This window comes from Fukomys damarensis, unplaced genomic scaffold, assembly GCF_012274545.1.
Source record: "Fukomys damarensis isolate Sample0158 unplaced genomic scaffold, DMR_v1.0_HiC HiC_scaffold_12, whole genome shotgun sequence".
Classification (NCBI taxonomy): Eukaryota; Metazoa; Chordata; class Mammalia; order Rodentia; family Bathyergidae; genus Fukomys; species Fukomys damarensis.
Genome location: NW_022900924.1, coordinates 48,218,286 through 48,239,902, shown reverse-complemented (window position 1 = coordinate 48,239,902; position 21,617 = coordinate 48,218,286). Strand labels below are relative to the sequence as shown.

Sequence of the window (21,617 nt, the reverse complement as noted above, 5' to 3'; positions counted from 1 at the left end):
CTGCACCTCTGGGACTTGCTTTTTTCTCTCAAAAATTATATTTCTAAAAGATGATTATATCATGAATAGTGTATGTTTTAAATTTTCTTTACTACAAGATAGTCCATTTTAATATGAATTGGAATGTTTTAATTTACAATGCAACATTAGTCCTTTAAAAATTTGTTAGGTGAATCAAGAGACAATTACTATTGACCCACATTCTATATTATAATTTTGCAACTAGACTTCAGTTTTGTCAGCCTAGTGAGACTATGGCTCTAGTCTAAATTTGCATTTTATTAATTTTATTAATAAGATTTTATTTTGAAGATTATTGAGGTTGAACATATTTTCATATTTCATTGATCTTATGTCATTCATCTTTTGTAAAAAAGTACCTTTGGTATTGTCTTACCATTGGGTTGTATTTTTCCATTGAATTTGTATCAATTAGGGTTCACTAGGAGAAGAGATTTAATGTTATGTTTCTATGTATTACATATATATTTATATGTATTACATGTAAATACATTTAATATTCTAATTTTGGATTGCCTTTTCATGTTGCTATTAGGTTTTTGATGAACAGAAGTCGGTTAATCCCAATACTTTCATGAGAAGTTCAGGAGGGGGATACACTGCCTACATTTCCCTTCAGATGAGAATCGGCCACAGGGGAGCACTTTGTAGATAGATATTTTGCTGCAGCTTTCTGGTTGAACCGACTGTCTGTGCAGAAACGTTCCCACGCAAGGGCTAAGTCAGCAGGGAAAGTAGGGCCTGGCCATTTCTGCCTAATAATTCCTTTAAACCAGAGCTCTTTATGTGCTATTCACCAGGCTTTGTGACACTCCTGTGCGATTCTCCTCCCTTCCCAGCCTCCTGCGCATGCGTCAGAATAGGCTAAATTGGCTAATTGTAGCCCATAGGCCAAATCTGATTCTGTACGGTGCATGAGCTAGAAGGGTTTATAGATTTTAAGAAATTATAAAAATATAAAGGTGGAGAGAGACATGCAACAAACAGTATGTGTGACCCTCCCAAAGCCGGACATGTTTACTTTCTGGCCATTTACAGAAAAGGTGCACCCTCTGTGAAACTTTTCCTCCTTCTCCCTTTCCCCTTCTTCTTCATAGTCGCTAGCAGTCAGTTTCTTTCAGTCCTAGCTCTGTTTTGGCACCCTGCTTCCTCAGATACCTGAGCGGACACGTTTGCTTCTTGTCATATTAGATTACTGAAATGCAATCATCAAAAGGTAGCTCTAATCAGGGGCAGAAACGTGAACAGACTCCAGGGGAGGCTATATAAAGCTGAAGCACTGGATTTCAGTAAAGACATTCTTAAGAGTAAAACGACATGAAAATGTTAGAAGACAATAAAAACAGATTTGGTAGTGGCCAAAAGAATCTTGATTCTTGCCCTATTGGCCTTTCAGGGACATACGGCTACCAATTAAGTATCCCAAGGTTGTGTCATGTTTTCAACTTGATAAGATGTGCAACTAATGTGTCTGTTGCCTCTGTCTCTTGAAAACTGTCACCTTTTCCTTTCTCTGCAGCCTTGTTTTTTCTTACTGCCAACTGGACTTGGCTGTGCAAAAGGATCTTTTCCGTCCTTGCTTGCAGCCAACTTGATAAATTTGTTTGCTCTGCTTGAAAATAATATCCATATTCCAACCAAATTTTTTAGCGCTCATCCCTAATGTGATAGCCAGCCTGACTCCATCTCATGCCTCAGTGCCATTTTGTACCTGTGCTAGAACAAAGTGCTTGCATTGGAACAAAGCACCCCAAACCCCCACATCCTGCTTGGCAGTAAACTTGCTGCAGTTGCAGGATGTTTTGTAACTCCCCTAGTATGTGTGTGAAACTTCCTTGTGCCCCCCCACTAACCTGGCGTGGTTCTGCTTCTGTCAGATTCCTCTTGCTCTCCCCTGAACCTCCCAAGATGAAAGTGTGGTTTAAAAGGAGAAATCAAACCGTTTCCCACTGCAGATGAAACTGCTGGGCGCTGGTCCCCGTCAGCTGCTGCCTACAATAAAGAGTTCAAATCTGCCACAGAAGGTGATGAATCTCTGTTGTTCAATCTTGCTCTTCCAGAACACTAACAGCAAGCCACCATGCACCTGCATTATTATAATAAGAATGATCTTATAACAACTTAATTTAGAACTTGTAGCTTTTTGCTCAAAACCTAACGTGTTTCCTTTTTACAAGAAGTAAAAGATAAAGCCCTTGCAATGGTTTAACACACCCTGCATATTTTAGATCACCTTTCCCTTTATCTTTTCTTCTCCTAGTACCATGTTTGTGGCTCAATGCACTAGGCTGCATGATCTCTTCACTGTTTCAGGAAATTTTTTGCTTTAGATTTTGAGATAGGGTCTCACTATACAGTTCAAACCAAATTTAAATTTGCTACCTAGCCCCAGGCTGGCCTTAGACTTGTTGGGATCATCCTGACTCAGCCTCATACGTGCTGGGATTACAGCATGTGCCACCATGCCCCAGCTATATCATGACCATTTTATACATGAATCTGTGTTCAGGCATTCACAACTGCCATTTCTGGAATATTGTTTCCAGCCAGAGAACCACTTGAGTTACTTCTTCATCTCCTTTAAATTAATTCATAAACATATTTTTCTAATTGAGAAATCTTGCTGTCACATGATTTAAATTTGCTACCCTCCTCGATTTTCCTAATATTTCTTGTTTAGTTCAGTTTCTACATACATGATACGCTACACATTGATCAAAATACTACATATTTTGCATATATTGCTTACCTTTGCATATTTTATGTACCTTTATTCCCAAGCTATAGTGCCTTGTCCTACAGTAGGAGAGGGATCTTTGTCAGTTTGCTTCATGAGTATTATAGAAATCCAGGGCTACCATTTCTACCATGAAATATCTAACAAGTATTAGATTCTTAAAACTATTATCTGAATGAGTGGGTATTCATGAAGTCTGTTTGGTAATGATTGTATTATCATATACTTGCATGAAAAAATAAAGTAGAAATCAAAATTATTTTTTCAATTGGATTCTGTATTTAAAAAGAAAAAGGTTAAACTCCAAAGCCTGTCGTCTTCAGGGAATAATAAAAGACAAGCAGATCAGATCAAATTACTGAAAGTTCTGCATTGATTTAATATGGTCAATGTTTAAACAATGTTTCAAATAATTTGTATTTTTCTACTTTATTACAATGTCTTGATTTTATTGTAAGAAATGTTCATTTTGTGGTAAAAATTAGCATTCAACATTAAAAGAATCTCTGTCCTTGCTGAATTGGAGCTCGTTTACCATTCTGGTGTTTCATCTTCTGGAGACCCTCTGTGATCCCTGTCACCTTTGATCCAAAGCCTCTTCACTCAAGTTACTTAGGGCCTGCTGGATTTCTTAGAGTCAAGCAGTGGCAGCAGGTAGTTGGGAGAAGCACAGTATTAATAGAAACAGGAAACTTAGCTGACAAAGACATTTTCATTAGTACAAGGATCACACTTACCATGGAGAGTGTGTACCTGGATATGATATATCTTAATTTTTCCCACCCCCTCCCCTCCCTTTAACCCTACTTCCCCTCTGATTCCCAAAAGCTCTATTTCTATTTTTTCCTTCAATTCTCTCCTTTTGAAAAAATCTTTTTCCCCTTCCCCCTTCTCCTTTGTTCCCCTTCTCATTTGAACAAGTTCTTCCTACTTCTCAATACGTAGCCTCTATTTTGATCCTGATTTACCCTTCAAGTTTCTCACACCAGAAAAGCAATGTGCTATTTAAATTTGTGTGTCTGACTTATTTCAGTTAAGTTTATTTCACTTAAACTTACCTAAAAATGTCTCGTTTGTCCTTCTTTCTGGCAGAATAGTACTCCATTGTATATAAATACCACATTTTCTTTATCCACTCATCTGCGATGGGCATATGGGCTGGGTTTCCAAGATTTAGCTATTATAAAGTGTGCTACTATAAACACGGGTGTGCGTACATTGCTGTGATATGATGCTTGTAATTATTTTGGGAAGATACCAAGAAGGGGAGTAACTGTGTCCAATGGAACCTCTGGTTTCAGTTTTTTTGAGGAATCTCCATGCTGACTTCCATAGTGCTTGTACTAATATCCATCAGATATTAATTTAAGAAATTTTTATCTAATTTCCAATGGCCAATATTGGCCATTTCAGAAAAACCTATCAATAGAAGCCAAGTACTCACGATGCATTAAAATCTGCAGAGGTTCAGCATGCAGAGGTTTCTTCCTGTTTTAGACTCAACAAGCTGGCCCTCCTCACCCAGGGACAGCCATGAGTTCTATCAGTTTCTACAGATCAGTAATGAGACGTTTTAAGTCACTCTAGGGGTAAACAGGGACTATCTAGAGTGCGGAGGAAGACAAAGCACAAATTGTTCTCCTGAGTTACGTGCAAAGAAAAAACAAAAGGAGAAGAGGAAACATCCACCAGATCATGGTAGGATCCACCGCTTAAAAACGTGGAGCGGGTGTAGTTTTCCCTGAATCTGGATAGAAAGCACTAAATGAGAGGAAAGAGCAATGGCAGTGCCTGCAGAACGAGGCCACTCAGGTTCAGGTGAGCTCCCTCAGGGTGCCTTCTTGGTGTGATTCACAGTCCAGCTTCCCCTCCAGTTCTTCTTAGGAGCACCTATAAATTTTATTTCCTTAAGTTTTTTTTTATTGTTATTATTTGGGAGGGGGTATCGGGGATGGAACCCAGGTCCTTACACTTGCAAAGCAGGGGGCATCACCCCTGAGCCAAATCCCTGGTCCCTGGCCCCTTACTTCCTTAAGTTTTGTGGGCCTCAACTTCACCGTTAGACACCTAAATTTTCAGAAATGCATCCGACTCTGCTGTGTCTGTGTAATTTAAAGGCAGTGGTCTAGCTTCCTCCCCTCTCGCAATGCTTCCAACTCAACAGTAAAGCTGTCATCTTTTGCTGCATAGGCTTTGTCTTATTAATATGGAAATTGCCCAGGGAGAGGCCATTCTTGAGATAATCTGTCACTGCCTTTGCTAAGAAAATGAGTACATGATTTTCATCACCCGCTGTCCTGAGAAGTAATCATGAAGACACTCACTACAAAAACAACCTTGGAGTTCTAGCCTGCTAGCAGACTTTTACTCTTCATTCATTTGTTATGTGCAGTAGGTCCATGGATTACCGAATTCTTCACTATTTCCTAGTGTTTCTTCATGACCAGCCCCGAGAGGAGCTCAGTATGAGAGAGAGGGAGCATCCTATTAAGGAGAGGCATACAAATATTTCATAGATATTTGGGGTTTGGAGGCATCACAACTTTTTCCTGGGAAGAAAGTGAATCAGGTTTATCTCAAACAACCTTTGCAAGCATAAAAATCTTGAAATAAGTGGTGAGGAAGCAAACCATGGATACTTTTATTAAAAAATTTTTTTTATTGAAAAAGAGTAATGCTTTATACAAATTCCTATTTCCCCTCTCCCCCAATATTTACCGGTCCATTCATTTCAAGGTACAGTAGTAAGCTATATAAATATCAAAATATTAGATACATTTTGGCATAAAAATTCCATTGGATTATTTTTGACTAAAGATTAGTTTTGAGTTTACACTTGCACATCGTCAGGATCTATATATGTGGAAAAGGCTCTTTGAATGGCAACTTTTAGAAGCATACTGTCAGGCTTAGAACACAGAAAACATAACCTGCTCCAAATTTTCAAGACACAGCCTTTTGCGTAATTTTGCCCATGCCGTTTTACCATGAAGCACCATCCCCCGATCATCCCAGCAGTGTTGGGTAACCTCTAACTGCAACTACACAGAAGCTAACACTTAACAAGTAGCACCTTTTAGCCCCTTATGGGCTATACTACAAAAGCTCTCCCACATTATTAGCCCCGCCAACATTTGGGCTTTCACTTACTCAATTACCTGTACTTAGCTGCAAAAACATCAGCCCATACCCATGGAAAGAACTGGAACTTCCTCACAATCCCTTTGATTTAGAGAACTGAATTTCACTTTAGTGTCCCGCCTCTTGGGAAGGTGGTTAACACAGGAAACCCCATTTTGAAATCTAATTTCTTTTCAGTCATTTGAAAAGTCAGACAATTTCCTTAATTCCTTTGCCCTAGTGCAGCATATTTTACTTCACAAAGCTGCATGTGCACATATGCTACCTATCTCACTGGATCCCTGGATCCCGATAACATCCCTGTGACACAGGCAGGTCTGGGATTACAATTTTTTTTTTTCACAGATGAAGCAATATATCTAGGGCAGCCAAGTGCCTTGCCCAACTGCAGAATAATTGATAGCACCAGGATTCAAATTCAGTGCTCCAGACATCAGAGCCAACACCCTTCTTATTACATCATCTTGCTTAAATGAAATAGCATCTTCTACAGACTGGGAGAGAAGGAGCAGTTATGAAAATGGTACTGAGTGCTGACAGCGTGCTAGGCATAGCTACCAGAAAGGCAAGGGACCGCTGAAAGACAAGGATACTGGACAATGTGAAGACATGTGTTTAGGTTTTATTCTGTTACTTCAAAACTGCCAACTGAGTAAAGAGAAACACTACTTAGGTATAGTTCATATTAAAGGAATGAGAGTCACATCAACTAATTAATACTTACATTACTTCTGCCAGCTGGTTAAGCCTAATTATCTCAATTTAACAGATGGGAAAAGAGGTAGAAAGATTGAGTGACTCCATCATAGCTACTGAGAGCGTATTCGTCACCAGCCTATCACTCCAGCAAGTCTAGCATGCTGTTTAGATAAACGGACCACACCTCACTGGGACAAGGTAAACTATATGACACTTCTATATGAGAAAAAAAAATAGCCAAAAACAGACAAAGAACTACATAGCTTTTGTGGGAGAGGGATATGGAACTGTGTATAAGTACCTTTAAAAATTCAATCAATAAAACTGTGTCACAATATTCTGAGTGAGTGGCACAGCTATTCAAAGAAACAAATCTTTTCAAAGCAAATAAGAGTGCTTGAGACCAAAGTACAGGGTGTATGTGAAAAGGTTAGCAGGAAAATATCATCAGGTCATGGAAAAAGATGCTCTGTCACCACAGTGAGTTTTTAAGACAGTCTTACTGGCTTTTTGTCTTAAAATGTAGGCTATGACGTGCATTATTAAGAAATAAAAAATTGGACCTCATGAACAAGCAAGAGCTATGAGATTGTGGCAGAAAAGTAAAATAATAAAATTAGCATACAAAAAGGTTACACATGAAGAACAGAAAGAATGAGTACCTGGTAAAAATAATGTTGGTCTTATGACAAAGACATGAAATCTTAGAAGGGGATTAAATGATATTTGATCTACTGTATATGTGTAGAGAGAAAAGAAAAAAATATACCAATAAACTTCTTAACCAAAAGGAAATTAGATATATATTTTCTATTTTAGAGATATCAACATAGTAAGAATGAGGTTTATCCTAAATTGTTATAGAAAAACCTGTGTATATACATATCTATACATATTCCAGGAGCATTCTTTCCTCCCATTTGAGTATGATTACTCAGGGGGAAGCAGTGATACAAACGGAAGGGCTTCCCTCTTATACTGAGGAAAGAAGGGAAAATAAGACTAGGCTACTTCTAGCAAATGGTATTTATAAAAATATGGTTTCTTTTGTAATACCGCAGTTCAGATTACAAGGAAAAGTCTACGATCTCAGGTCAACGATGACATTTCAAAGTCCATTTTCTGTTTGCTCCAAAAGGATGGTCTCCTTCCGCCTCCATCACACATAGTCTTTCCCAGTGGAGGGTGCAGTTTTTGGATAAGGCCTTGGTGTTGGGTAAGAGGTTGCCTTTTGGGGACAGCAGCAGCAAAGTAGGGCACCTCCCAGAAGGCAGAGAGAGGCAGCAGCCCAACCGGTGAAGAGAGCCTGACCAAACTCATACCTAAGAGAGGAAGACAATGCCTTCATTAGGCAATGACTGACAATTTTTAAGATATAATTGAGAAAGGAAATCTATATCACATATTACTATGAAGGGTTTTCCCACTGAAAATAGTGCCCCCACCCATAATCCCTCGGGAGTATAGTTCATGGTGTGTAAGCACAAGCACACAAGAATATTTAAAGTGTAATTATTGACAATTTGCAACGTGACATGCAATATCAGCTTAATTGCACACTGATTTCCCAAGACTTTTCCATGCAATACAGGCTTGTGAAGCACATTTACATATTTTACCAGTGGGGATTGGACAATAGTTCCCAGACTGAAGCCTATGGAGTCACACTATCATCACGCAACCATTGAATTCTACAAGCAAAATTCGCCATGTGATGGAGACTACAAGTTCTCAATAATTGATCTCTGGTATCTACAGTAACCAAAACAAAAACAAAATTTTTTTTTTTTTAATATAACAAAGATTGTTGAGCATCCAGTGCACACTTTGCATCAAGCTGATGCAGGGAGTAGTAGTATGCCAGGTTTGCTGTGAGGTATCTGTGGCTGACTGTGGAACATATGCAGAATAAAAGGCTGGACCTAGAAGGCCAGGGTATGTATCTTGATTCATACTGGTAGAATTTTGGCCTATTGACCTCCAGCAGTTTCTTACCCTGCACTGTAAATCTTATGGGATGAGCTCCAACAAAAATCTCTGTGGCTTGTGTTCTTTTGTATGTGGGTGACTAAAAAGAAGCTCATCTTATCTTTGCAAACACTGAGATTTTTCATTCATCTCAGCACTGACAAACAATAATTACATTTTAGCATCCTGACTCTGAATGCAGTCATTAAACTTTAAAGATGTGACGGCAGTAAGACACGAAGTACAGTCCTTGATCAAAGAGCGTTGTTACATGAGAGCCAAGAATCAGCTCTTTAACTCGCAGGACTTGTAATATTAAGAAGGATGACCTTTGTAAAGTTAATTTTATGGCTGTGATGGAACATAAAAGTTTAGAGTGGTATCTCAATGTCCTAGTAAAGATGCATTGTAGTTGCACATGTGAATTTAACTGTTAAGGGTGAAGTATTATTTATCCACCACTCTGTGAGGGCTATTCTTTTTTAATCAGCCCTGAACTACATTATTATAAATAATGAGATGCTGGAGGCATCAGAATGCACTTTAAAAAGAAAATTTCAAACTTATTAAGGTTTGCTCATATTTAGGGGAAAAACAAAAAAAGATACAGCATGCAGTTGGGAAGTAGACTGTTTAGAACTTTACTTTGAAGTATGTTTTGTCATCAATACAGGCTATTAAAGCAATTATCAGACTCGTTTTAACATGAGTCACAGGTCATTTAAATTGTATGCAAGTATGACACAAAATTCCATATAGTTCTTGAAAGCAAATCTGAGGAACTATGGCACTAGCAAGACTTTGCTGAACATAAAAGGTATTTTCTCAGAGAATAAACTATTTTATGCCTGAATAGCATTACCTGGCATTGACGGGGGTCATGGGGTCATAAAATTCTTGAACAATTCTATTGCCGTACCATGCTGTGGCAATCAAAATAGCCAGACCTGCAGAAATGCAGAACAAAAGACGGTTAATCACTGCAGAACACTGGACAGAAAAATACAACCTATTAAGCCTGAATATATTTTGTGAGAATGAAATCTCATCAATAGTGCTGACATTTTTATTTCACTAGTAGGGACAGCAGATTTGATTTAGATATGATTGAGTCTAAGTGTTGTGTTGAGATATAAAAATATTAGGATGGAGTCAGACATAGTTTATACAATTTATGATACCATATTTACCTTTAGTTCAGTGTTGCTGGTAGAAATAATGCTCTTTTGAAATAATTCAGTAGTTTCACCTTGTTGAAGGTGTCCTTCAAAGGTAGGATTGTACTGTAGTTTGATATACTTGATAAAACTGTTTTAATTATTAGTATAGAGTTGCTTACAAAAGCTAAGGTGAAAAGTCTCCTACGTTACTGACCAAAATCAATATTTGTGTTTTTGATGGGTCAAGTGCAAAACAAGCAACCAGAGAGCAGAAATACAGGGCCTATCTCAGAATAGGTAGAATATCGAAATTCTCACTGTTCCTCTGGTCATGGCAACACTTGATATTGGTGTGATTTGGTGAAGGTGGAGCATAAGATCAAATGATAAAACAAACAAAAGCTCATTTTCCTAGCACATTTTATATTCAGTGACTCCAGAGGAGTCACTTCGTAAAAACTACCCATCTGATAATTTTTATGAAATATAAAATACCTGATTTTCTTATCTAAAGGAACTATTAGTCAAAAGATACAAAATTTCAGTAAGGCAGCAGGAGTAAATTCAAGAGATTTATCACACAAAATGGTGGCTATATTTTTGAAAACTGTTGAGAAAATGGATATAAAAGTATTCTTACCACATAAATGTGAAGTCAAATACACTGTAATTGGCTTAATTTATTCATTCTATAATGTCTATATACTCTAAAGCATCATGTTGTACATGGTAAATACATGTACACTCATCTGTTGATTAGAAATAGATTTTAAAGAAGCTACATATCTTCTTTTCATGCAGTTTTAAGAATTAACCAATATGAGTCGATTCATTTCCATGCTAATCCTATTCCCCCGCAAAAAAGTGATCCAATCTAATTCCTCCCAATACTTGACAGAAAGCAATCCCATGTGTCCAGGGTTAAGCTTGTGGCTTTACCAAAGCTATGACTGAAATAAGTGTCTACTATGGAAAGAAGTGAAGGCAGAGGTGCTAAATAATTGGAGTACATCATGTCAGTTACCAATATAAAATTGGCCACCAGGTGTAACTTAACTATCACTTGCTACTCACTGCTAAGGTTTTCATATGTCTGTAAGCAACTGATTTATTATGGTCTCTGTGCACTCAAATCTATGTGCTGTTCATCTGTATTTGCAGCTCCTCCCCAATGCTACTATCACCAACCCAGCTCCACCTCTGGTCATCAGGCTTTAGATTCTCATAAAAAGCAAACAACCTAGATCCCTCATGTACACAGTTCACAGTAGGCTTTCCATGCCTATGAGAATCTAATGCCACTCCTGATCTGATAGGGAAAGGAGCTCAGGGGTGTGTGTGTGTGTGTGTGTGTGTGTGTGTGTGTGTGTGTGTGTATTGCTGCTCAAATACACCATGCACAAGCTCTGAAGCCTGCACTCCACAGGAAGTCCCTGAGACTAGATGGGAGTGGTACCAACCTCTGGGTTTCACAGGAGGTAGCAGAGCAAGAGTGCTATGCAGCCAGTTGACTCACAGTCTTTGATGTAAGATTACACTGTTGGGAATAATAAACCATTCATGCTAGCTTGTGTCAGAAAAACTGAATGACTGGTCACTTCAACCACATCTTTCACCAAGTCCCCCACACTTCCCTTCCACATGTTAAATCTACATGTTAAGGTGGAGCTAAAGACCCTACAGGTCTTCTATCAACATGAACAAACAAAAAGAAGGTCCAGTTCTACTGTTGTTGTAACAGATTTGTATCACTGTTACCTCTTAAAAGAAAACAGACTACTATATACAGTATATGTAGCAGTCTGTTGCTAAATCTATATAGTGTATGTACATTGATATGTAGAGATATAGCCATTTATAATAAGTGTCTTTGATATATATGTATAGTATATTTGCAATATATTGTTTGCTTTATTTAAAATAAGCCTTATTATAAAGCTTGGAAGTGGTGTTTTCTATCTTCTAGCTTTCATTTTCTTAAAGCTTTCATGTCTGTCAACAACTGAATTAAGCATCAAATATGTATTTATTTTCTATGGAAAATATAACTTCTTTTTAAAAAGATTTTGGTGCAAGGTGTTTCTGAATTGTTTTCTTTCCTAGCTCATCTAATCAAACTTCCTAGGATATCAGCATCTCACCTCTACTCCAACTGGCTATTTTCCTCTCCAATCTGTGTTTGTATCCTATTTATTATGGAATTCAATCCTCCCATCTGGACTGTTATCAGCATTTTTCTCAAATAGCCCTAGCCCACCCATTTTTCACAGCCTTGTATGATCACACAACTCATGTTTTCTCTCACTACTCCTCATCTTCTCCACATAATATCTGTGGAGACACCTTAGGCAATTTTTGAATTATATAAAATTGTTAAGGAGGGTTGGCTCCATAGCCAACCTCTCCCTGCCCCTGGGAAGTCCGATTCTAACAAACAACACACATGCCATACTAGACAAATGTCAAGTTTTCATTTGGTTCCTGCTGAGAACATGAAAGTCACCCGGCCACAGGGTCCACGTCTACAGATTAGCGAGGGACTAAAATGGTTTCCAGTGTGACGAATCCAGCATAACCCGGGGAAACTGTATGTGAGGTTCCAAATCATGTTGGGGAGGCGTGAGGGGATAGGGAGCTGACCTCTCTTACCTGCAATAATGAATATCACGCCCCCAATAACAGCCATCCGCATCTTCTGCACCTCGTCCTCTTCCAAGCATTTCATACACTTCATCCCGACGGTGGACACAAAGATCGCGATCAGTCCCAGCAAGATGCCGATTATCATCAAGGCACGGGTTGCTTGTAAAGTGCCTGGCGAGACATATTTTAGATCACAAGTTAAAAAAAAGAATCATGTGGTTGAAGGCAGGGCAGGGGAATGGGGAAAGATAAGAACCAGGACTAATTATTAATGGCACAAATTTCCAACAATGACTGTCATTATATTGTGTACATTAAATGTACCAATAAAACTGATTTTTAAAAAATCATGTGTAGACCAACAAGAAAAAAGGGGTAGAAGATCAAGTTCAATGTTGTGCATAAGAGAGAAAACTGAACTAAGAGTCAGTAGATTTCTGTTCTAGGGACATTTCCATTGACAGCAGTCACAGTATTTATTATCTGAAGAAAAACAAGCACCTGGGCTAAATGATGGACAAAAGGCCCTTCAGCACCACCTATTTTTCCTTTAAAAATTAATTCAAAAATCGACTGGGAAAATAAGCAGTGATCTCTTTGAGTGGGTTTAGCTTAAGTCTTACATATTCAATCCTTACTAATAGAGTATTTTAATTCTGAAATAACAAATGTATGTATTGTTCTTAGATGTCCACCACTTGTAATTAAAATGGCTTACAGTGCAAGTTCAATATTAGTCACCAGCTTTACAGTAAAATCATTAAAGTTCAGACAACCATGTGATTATGGAATATAAATGAAATTTTGCGGATCACCCCAGCTGGATAAGTCCTATTTGTACCTCTGATTACTGGAGGGATAGGAAGGATATGGAAGTTATTCTCTCAAAATAAAATAATTTGGAGAAGTTACCTTGGAAGACAGTAGCATAACTACATTCAAAGTATTGCCAGTTTCTTAAATTAAACTGTCATGTTGTAAAAGAGCACAGAATCATTTGACCTGGTATTTGTCAGGATTCCACTAATTTTCGAATTTCCTGTTACTGTCTTTGGTGAACTAAATTATGATCAGATTGACATCATTGGGTCTGAGATATTATACCAATTTCTTAAAAGTGTGCCAGGTTAACATTATCATGTGGTATACAAATGTCGACTTGACAAAAATGTGAGCTATGAACTAGTTAGGGTATAAGATTTTATTTAAAGTTGGGATTTACTTTCTTCACTTGATGGTCATTACCTCATGGCCAGCATTAATACATGACAAATATCTTTGCACACATAAATGTTACTCACACTGTAACCAACTAGGAGATCTTTGAGTAAAGCTACCTAGTATTCTTTGGGATCATGCTTTTGTTGTCTAAAATATGAATGATGATTTATCTCCAGGGACCTAGAACAGTTGACACCTTGCTCATCTTCAAAAGTGGCTCAAATGAAGGAAAGGTTTTCTATCTCAGTAACTAATTAATACTCAGTCTCAGTATCACCAGGGAAGAGGACTTAACCAATCATATCCAACTTAAATGTTTCTAAAGCATCATTAAATTTTACTTTTTTGGTACTTCTATCTTTGTTATCAGAAGCCTATTATAAAGTCACAATAATCTCTTCCCCCGAACCATCAAAAGTCATATTTTATAGTATTTGGGTGATATATTAAAAGACAAAAGAAACTTTTGTTTGATTTCATTAAAAGATAAAACAAGCTTGGCATGGTGTGGCACACATGTGCAATACCAGTGCTCTAGGGAGCCGAGGCAGGAGGCTCACAGGTTGAGCCCAGGAAGTTTCTGTCTCAAAATCAAAACTAAGGAAAGGGCTGGGTCTGGGCGGGGTGTGGCTCAGTGAAAAGATGCTGAGCTCAAACCCTAGTCTGAAAAAAGTGATCCAGTAGTTCTTTGCCTCCCATTACACACCCACCGGCTCCTACTGCTTGAGCATACAAGCACACACATTCCAATACACCATTTCAAGATTCCAGATTCGTGGGTGACAGGGGAGCTGCTGGGCCAATATGCATACTTCATGCAGCACAGGTTTACTAGGAACTGAAAATGTTTAGGAAATTGTTGCAAAACATTGTGCTTCAAACCACAAGCCATACTGTGGTAGGAAGAGGAAAGTACCTTGGACACCACAGCCAAGGTGTAAGCTTCTCTTGGATGTAGCAGCAGGTTTTGCAAGACATTCAATACTTACGTCCTGTGCCCTAAGAAGTTCTCATTCCTGGGCCAACGGAGAGGAAGGCTGGATGCCCTAATGGGGAACATGCTGTGGGACTTGGAAAGAGCTTTAGGAAGAAGGTGTTTATTTTGCAGGACTTTGTATGTTAGGGTAAGGAGTTTGGTTTCTTGCTTTGTTTTGTGGAGACAGTGTCTCACCGTCTCAAACTGGCCTTGAACTCACTCTGTAGCCCAGGCTGGCCTTGAACTGATGGCAGTCCTCCTGCCTCAGCCTCCCAGTGCTGGAATTACAGAACTACACCACTATGCCCACCTGCTGTCTACTTTAAATGTAATGAAAATTCACTGGAGGACTGTAAGGTGGGGATGATGTGCTTTTATCTCTCACTCTGTAGAGAGATAATACAATTGGAAGATATTCCCGCTACGGGATCCTTTCAAATACACACAGCCCCATACCTCTTGGGGTCACCTCCACTTCATCATATCGTAAACATCCAGCTTTTGGACCCTTTATTACTTACTTTTGTTGCTTTCCCTTCTCTCCCTCCAATTTTCCACTGCATTCAAGGTACAGGGCCCCATGCTGTAACTCGCTGTATCTTAGGCACGCTGATGTGCTCGCCATGTGCAAACAGCAGCCCACCACCCCAGCAGGATGGGGCATGGAGCCCTGAGGATCCTTCACAAGGCGTCCCCTAGGCTTCAGACTCATGAATCGGGCTTGCCTAAAACCTCTGCTCCCAGGCAAGGAAGAAGCACGTCCACACTACTCCAGCTTCACCTGCACCTGGAGTGACCAGTACTCCCAACTGTAATCTGTCAAGTTTTCCCCTTTAATTTAGAGAAAATGCCTTCGATACATGTCACATCCATTTTACCACTTATCGTTGCCAGCATTTCTAAGGAGGAGGAGGAGAAGGAGGAGGAGGGCACAGGTGTTCTGTTCGCTGCTTGCTAATGACCCTACCCTGTTTTGTTTCCTTATAGAACAATATGTTATCTGTCTAACAGGCAAAATAATAATAATAATAATGGCGAAATGGACACAATAAAACTTGGGAATCATAGAAACCACAGAGATCAAGGAGTTTATGTATTTTAAAAACGTGTTTCTGCCAAGCAGTATTTTCCATCGACATTCTGGTAGCCCCTTGATGGGTGACGTTTCCTTCTACTCTACAATATTCGATTGGCATCAAGTACAAACCTCCCCTTATTTCACAGAAGACATCAGGATACATTCCTAACTGTAAGACTCGGCGAGAAATAATATGCACGTGCACACATAAAGGGGCCGAGAAGCTTAACAATGTGAAAACTCACTAGCCGGGCAGAGGTAATGACAGGTTAGAAGTCACAGTAAGCAACGATTGTGCTACATATTATGAGGGATTTATGTGCAGATCAGGTCTAAATTGCACAGTTTTCAGCTGGAGCTGCCTGGATTCTTTCCAATTAAGGTCTTGTGCAAGTCTTTTTAAGTCACAAATCAAAATATGGAACCCTCAAGGAGGGCTGGAGTCAGATATTTATTCAGATTTCCATGCAAAGCACTATAGCCTTGTATTTACCAAATCATGTGAATTATTCAGCTTATGTTCAATGGAATTAAATTAGAGCAAAATCTTTACCCTTCAAAAACTGTAATAATATGGCATGTAAACAAATTTTCTGTTTAGTTTAATTCTTGAAACAGCAAAAAAAGCACCTCTCTAGAGAGGCTGAGGATATAAAAATCTTCCCCCTTAAAGCTAGACTTTATTTAGATCATTGAAAGCTATAAACTCATGCAGAAAGGGAAAAAAATCTGCAGTTTTTGCTTAATTCAATTTAATTTTAAACTTATGTACTGGAAGAGCTTTCAAGATAAACTTTTTTTTTTTTTTTCCTGGCAGAATGACAAAGGGTAAAATAGTTCAAGTTTGAAAGCTAGAAAATAGCACTTTGGCCCACAGAGATAGAATACAGCTTTCTGCTATTAACTTTGAACTGGTCTGAGTGCAACAAATCGAGTGGAAACATAATCCATTCTTAAATTTTCAGATCCTTTTCTAATATGATAATTAATTAAAGTTGTCACTAGACAATCTGGTTAGCAAACATTCATAAAGTTGCACTATTGTTTCTTGTCATTATTCAGCAGTAAACAGAGAAGGCAGTCTTTTAATTATACTTAGCCAGACTGATAATCTTAGGCTTACAGACCCCCTAGGAGTCCTCGCCACTTTCAACTTGGAAGTATAATTAAAAAAATACTTACAAAGATCTCTACTCATAAGACAAGAAATGAGTTGGACAACTGGTCTACTACAGTTCTGTTAACATTAAGTGTAGACAGACAAGCATAGACAAGTACATGGATTTTTTTCCCCCCTAAAGCTTTAAAGACTTGCTATACAAGCAGCAGAATTTGCTGTAAATGCTCAACATAGTTTATGGTACTCTCTAACCATAATATATATGACTGCATTCTTACCCTACACACTGTGTATCATAAACAAAATAGATTTCAAGCATATCTGAATCCTCACACAGCCCTTCTTCGTATCAGTAGTTACTAATACGCATTAGGTAAATAAAAAAAGCACTGATTACTGAGGGACTAGAACAAAAATACCCTTTTCTCCTTTGCAATGAAACGAGCCCATCACACAGCATCACAGAACTATGCTTTTAGGGAATTTTCACTTCTGAGGTCTTTTATTTTTGCTGACATTCCAAGGTTCACAATAGTCCTCATTGTTAGCATTTCCATTTAATTAGTGCATGAGCTGGCAACCACTAAGTGTGACTTCAGAACATGAGCAGCAGCAGTAACTGAACTGGCCCTGTGTGAGAAAGACCTCAGCACTTGTTAGAACATCCTGAGAACTTGGCTAACTTTTTGTTCCTTTCTTACTGGGCTCGTGATTCAATTTATGCTTTTGTGTCATCTCTCAACATTTACTCCTCACTCCAGTCAAGGAAACCCTAGATAAACTACTGGCGTTGCCCTATTGAATCACTGAAGTTGGTTAAAAAAAAGAATGCTGCTAGTGGAAGAAACCTTGGCAATCATCTCAGTTACAACCCTAGGAATGGGAAAAGGGCTGAGTTCATGTTTGTGGAATGGAGGAATGGATCTTCTATTCATCTCTGTGTTCTTCCTACTCTGCTGCTTTATAAGTGGGGAGACATCTCGAGCCCAGAATGTCACATGGCTCACCCTTATGCATATGGGTGCTTAGTGCAAACTTAAAGTGAAAATGTACAACACTTATTGTAAGTCTGGATTTTTGTTTTAACCTGCATCATTCCAAGAGTCAGAAGTAATTCTTGAAAGACAAGAACACCAATAGCCCTAAGTTTCCAAGGTCTACATCAGCCTGAGGAAACATAAGTGGGCCCATGCTTCAGAGATCACCAAAGTCAGTGATTTCACTTCTCTGGTTGAGCCTGACATCACGGTGAGATTCTGGGAAACCTCATGACAACCAATACTCATTAAGCACACCTACACACATGTGGGTTCATGCAGAGCAAGTTTAACAGGCTAGAGTAGCTTATAAACAAATTACAGAATCTCAGAGGTAGATGAGACTTAAAGAGAGTCTAGCCTAACCTCCCATTTGTCTGGTGCTTGGATCTTCCCAACAACATTTCTGCAAAATGCTTACTTATTCTCTGCTTGGTTACCTCCCAACTTGCAGCCACCCATGACAGCCCAGTCTTTCAACAGCTCTAGCTATTACAGTCAAGGAAAAAGAAGCAATTAACTAAGCACGTGAAACAGGAACTCACTGCCCAAAAGTTGCAGAATTGGATCAAAATATTCAAGGTGTATGGGCTAATCAAGAAACATCTACTGAAATCAAACGTGGCACTTGCCTTTGTATATTCCAACTTTCAGCTGTGTTTGTGTCAACAAGCATCCCATGGAATGGGAAAGGAAGGGAATTGTCTCAGCCCTTGTAAAACCAAATTACACAATGGAACATTTATTTCTCCAGGAAATTTCTCAGTTGTGTTTTCATAAACTGTTTGGCAGGAACCACCTAAAAGAAACCATCCTGTTATCTCGTCTCTTATAATGTATACAGTGTACTCTATATACAGCTTAAGGATAATGTATTCTTTTCTGTACTTTTATGAAGGTCACATATTTTTTTACAACCAATGCCAGGTAAGGAAAGGAAATAAGAGATTTAATGTGTCTAGTGCTTAGACCTTGATAAATGCCTGCATTACATTGTTAGGACACTAAGATGGCTCCACTGGCAAAGACACAATATCCAGAAACCTACAGCCAAAGCTTTTTAAATATGAAAGCATTTCAGAAAAACGTAAGATTTAATGACAGACACTACATATGTACACACAGAAAACCCTTTTCATCTCTAGATCTTATAGAAGTAGACCAAAACCAGCTCATGAATCACCATCCCACAGTTCTTCATCAAGTGGGTGGTGAGAGCACCACTACTCAGGTGGAGAAACAGAGAGAGATTTTCTGGGTTCTGTCCAGTGGCATCTGGTGAGTCACTGGCCAGTGAGGCGAGAGAACTTGTGAGTGAAGACTCCCGCCTCTGTGAATTGGTTCTAGGAGAAAAGTATAGCACCATCTTGGATAAACCATGGCTTTAACCAAAACAGAAAACAGAATCCGTGCTCGGTTAAAAAAAAATTAAACAAACAAGAAAGAGTCTCTGATGTGTATGAGTCAAACCAGAGAGTAATTGTGACTTCCACCACAATTTTTTAAAAATTGGGTAACCATATTAATGAAGAATAAATTGAAATAAAACACTTCAATACAGAATCATGTGTAGGGAAGCTCTGATTGAGTATTTACAGCATGGATTGATCTTATTACATTTGATCATTTCATGAAGTTAAAAGGGAACCAACTTAAACATGTTGGAAATGAATTATTTTGACTAGAGAGACAGAAATGACAAGGATACCTCTCCAAAATGGCCCTTGGCAACTGTTCCACCTGCCAAATCCATGAGGCGTACCAGACATGTCTGACACTGTTTCCTTGTACGTATTTCTCTTTCCATGTGGCAATCCCATGCTTATTTACCAATTATTCACTTTGCAAGTATAAATATAACCCCGGAAGTCAATAAGCAACCCACAGTTAGTAAACTGATAGATTAATTTTAATATAGAAGAATTCTGATGTGGTAACCTTGAAAAGCTGAAACAACAACACACAAAACCACCATATACACTGGCTGAACTGTACAAGTGTTGATGATGCCCTCACAGATCTGGACTAGGTTTGGTAACTGAATTTATGGCTTTTAGCTTGCTCTCTGAAAGGTTGTTCCTCACTAGTAGGTGAACCAAGCCAGGTCCTGAAGAGTGTCAACACTACTCACCCTCAGCACACAATCGGGAGGGGCCGACCACCTGGTTTATCTAAGCAAAAACCAAGAAAGCTTTCCTCCAAGTAGGTGAAAGAGTATAACAGATACAAAGACTACAACAGCTAATGTGATTTATCAGTGAAGCTCATGCAGTCATCAGTTGTTACCGCCAAGGCAGGGGTTTAAGATTTCCTGACAAGCAGTGAAAACATTTTACTCAAAAGGGGTACGGGGAGCCATCCTGTCATCCCTCTCACCATCATCCTTTGAAATACTTCTCTCTACATTATTCTTTCCAACGGGACAAATGAGAAGCCAGCACAGATCACAAAGAAACTCCTCTGTGGAAGGTGGAAACATAGGAACCTCCATCTCTCCAGTCCCATACCCACTATTTCCTTAGCAACTCTACTATCTTCCCTTTTGCCAAACTCTTCCCTCTTACTCAGGACCATTCTGCTTCTCATGCTTTCCCCCTGCATCAAAACATTTTTCCTTCTTTAAACAACGCAGTACGCTCTGCCTATTCCAAAGACCCCGGAGCTCAGAGCTCAACCTCTGGGTTAACCTCAAAAGGAGTCTTCAAACTCTTGCAAGGATTTGCCCTGCACTGACTGGATCTTAAAAGTCAATAGAAACAAAAGATTCAACCTCAAACGTGAGTCCAAGAAACCGAGATGGGACATAAGTAGGAATGTGGTCTTCACATATTTTTATGAAAAGTCATTGAAAAGATTTGACTTATAAATGTGTCCTCATTTGACGTTTTCGGGTTGTCTAACCCAGGCATATCCGTGTCTTCTTCCAGCCCTACCGACCTGAGTTACACAGAGTCTTAGGAAGTCCAGAAGACATTCAGGAGCTCAAGTGTGAGTGTGGCCTTCAAGCTCCCGATCTCCACCCACCCTCTGAGGAATTTAAAATGAAACCACACCAGGGGGCTGGGCAGCAAAAGGTCACTCAGGGGGTTAAAGGCAGTGCTGGAGCTTAGGCCTGGGTCTCTGCCTCAGAGATGGCTCTCTCCCTCACAACACAGAGCGTGCCCAGAAGACTTGGTCAGACGGACAACCAGGTCATCAGAAGAGCCCCTACCCCATAACGGGGTGGGGTGGGGTGGGGTGGGGTGGGGGAAATCAATCAGCAGCGCCTGGCGGCGGGGCTGGGGTGCACTCACTGTGCAAATTGAGCAAGGAGTCGAAGACTTTGCACTGGATCTGCCCGGTGCTCTGGGACACGCAGGACATCCACAGCCCCTCGTAGATGGCCTGAGCGGTCACAATGTTGTCGCTGGCGTAGGAGTAAATCTTCCACTGAGGCAGGGCAGTGCTGACGATGGAGCCAATCCAGCCGAGGAAGCCCAGGATGAAGCCCAGCAGCTGCAGCCCCGCGTTGGCCATGGTCGCTGGGCGCTGGGTGGCAGGTGCAGGAGGCGGAGGGTTCGCAGGTGCGCACCCGGGAGCTGCCGGAGGTGGCGGAGCCCGTGCCGAGCAAGAGATCGCGGGACTCCTGCTGTCTGTGCGCTGGAGGGGTCTGGATCTGGTCCGGGTCCGGTGGGAGCTGGCGCTGGTGTCAGAGGGGAGAAGCGCAGGCTGTTCGCGGGCTGGGGACTGAACCCTGGAAGCGCGGGGCGCCGCGATTTAAAGCAACTCCGCCCCTGCGCGGCCGCGTACGCCCCCTGGCGGTTTCGGGGCGCGGTG

General features: G+C 39.9%; 1 protein-coding gene across 1 annotated transcript; it reads right to left on the bottom strand.

Moving 5' to 3' along the window:
* Positions 1-6,955: 6,955 nt before the first annotated feature.
* Positions 6,956-21,562, bottom strand: Cldn1 (claudin 1). The gene is made up of 4 exons (XM_010624111.3): positions 21,095-21,562; positions 12,376-12,540; positions 9,429-9,513; positions 6,956-7,920 (listed from the first exon to the last, which is right to left on the bottom strand). The coding sequence occupies exons 1-4, from the start codon at positions 21,315-21,317 to the stop codon at positions 7,758-7,760; spliced, it is 636 nt and encodes a 211-aa protein (XP_010622413.1). The 5' UTR covers positions 21,318-21,562; the 3' UTR covers positions 6,956-7,757.
* Between the last annotated feature and the right edge of the window lie 55 nt (positions 21,563-21,617).

What these genes read in the sequence shown, in the direction of transcription:
- Cldn1 (XM_010624111.3), bottom strand. Translation starts at nt 21,317, where the DNA reads ATGGCCAACGCGGGGCTGCAGCTGCTGGGCTTCATCCTGGGCTTCCTC. An exon ending in CGTGATATTCATTATTGCAG is followed by an intron (nt 9,514 to 12,375) that starts GTAAGAGAGGTC and finishes GCATTTCTGCAG; the next exon opens with GTCTGGCTATTTTGATTGCC. An exon ending in ATGACCCCCGTCAATGCCAG is followed by an intron (nt 7,921 to 9,428) that starts GTAATGCTATTC and finishes TTCCTCTCTTAG; the next exon opens with GTATGAGTTTGGTCAGGCTC.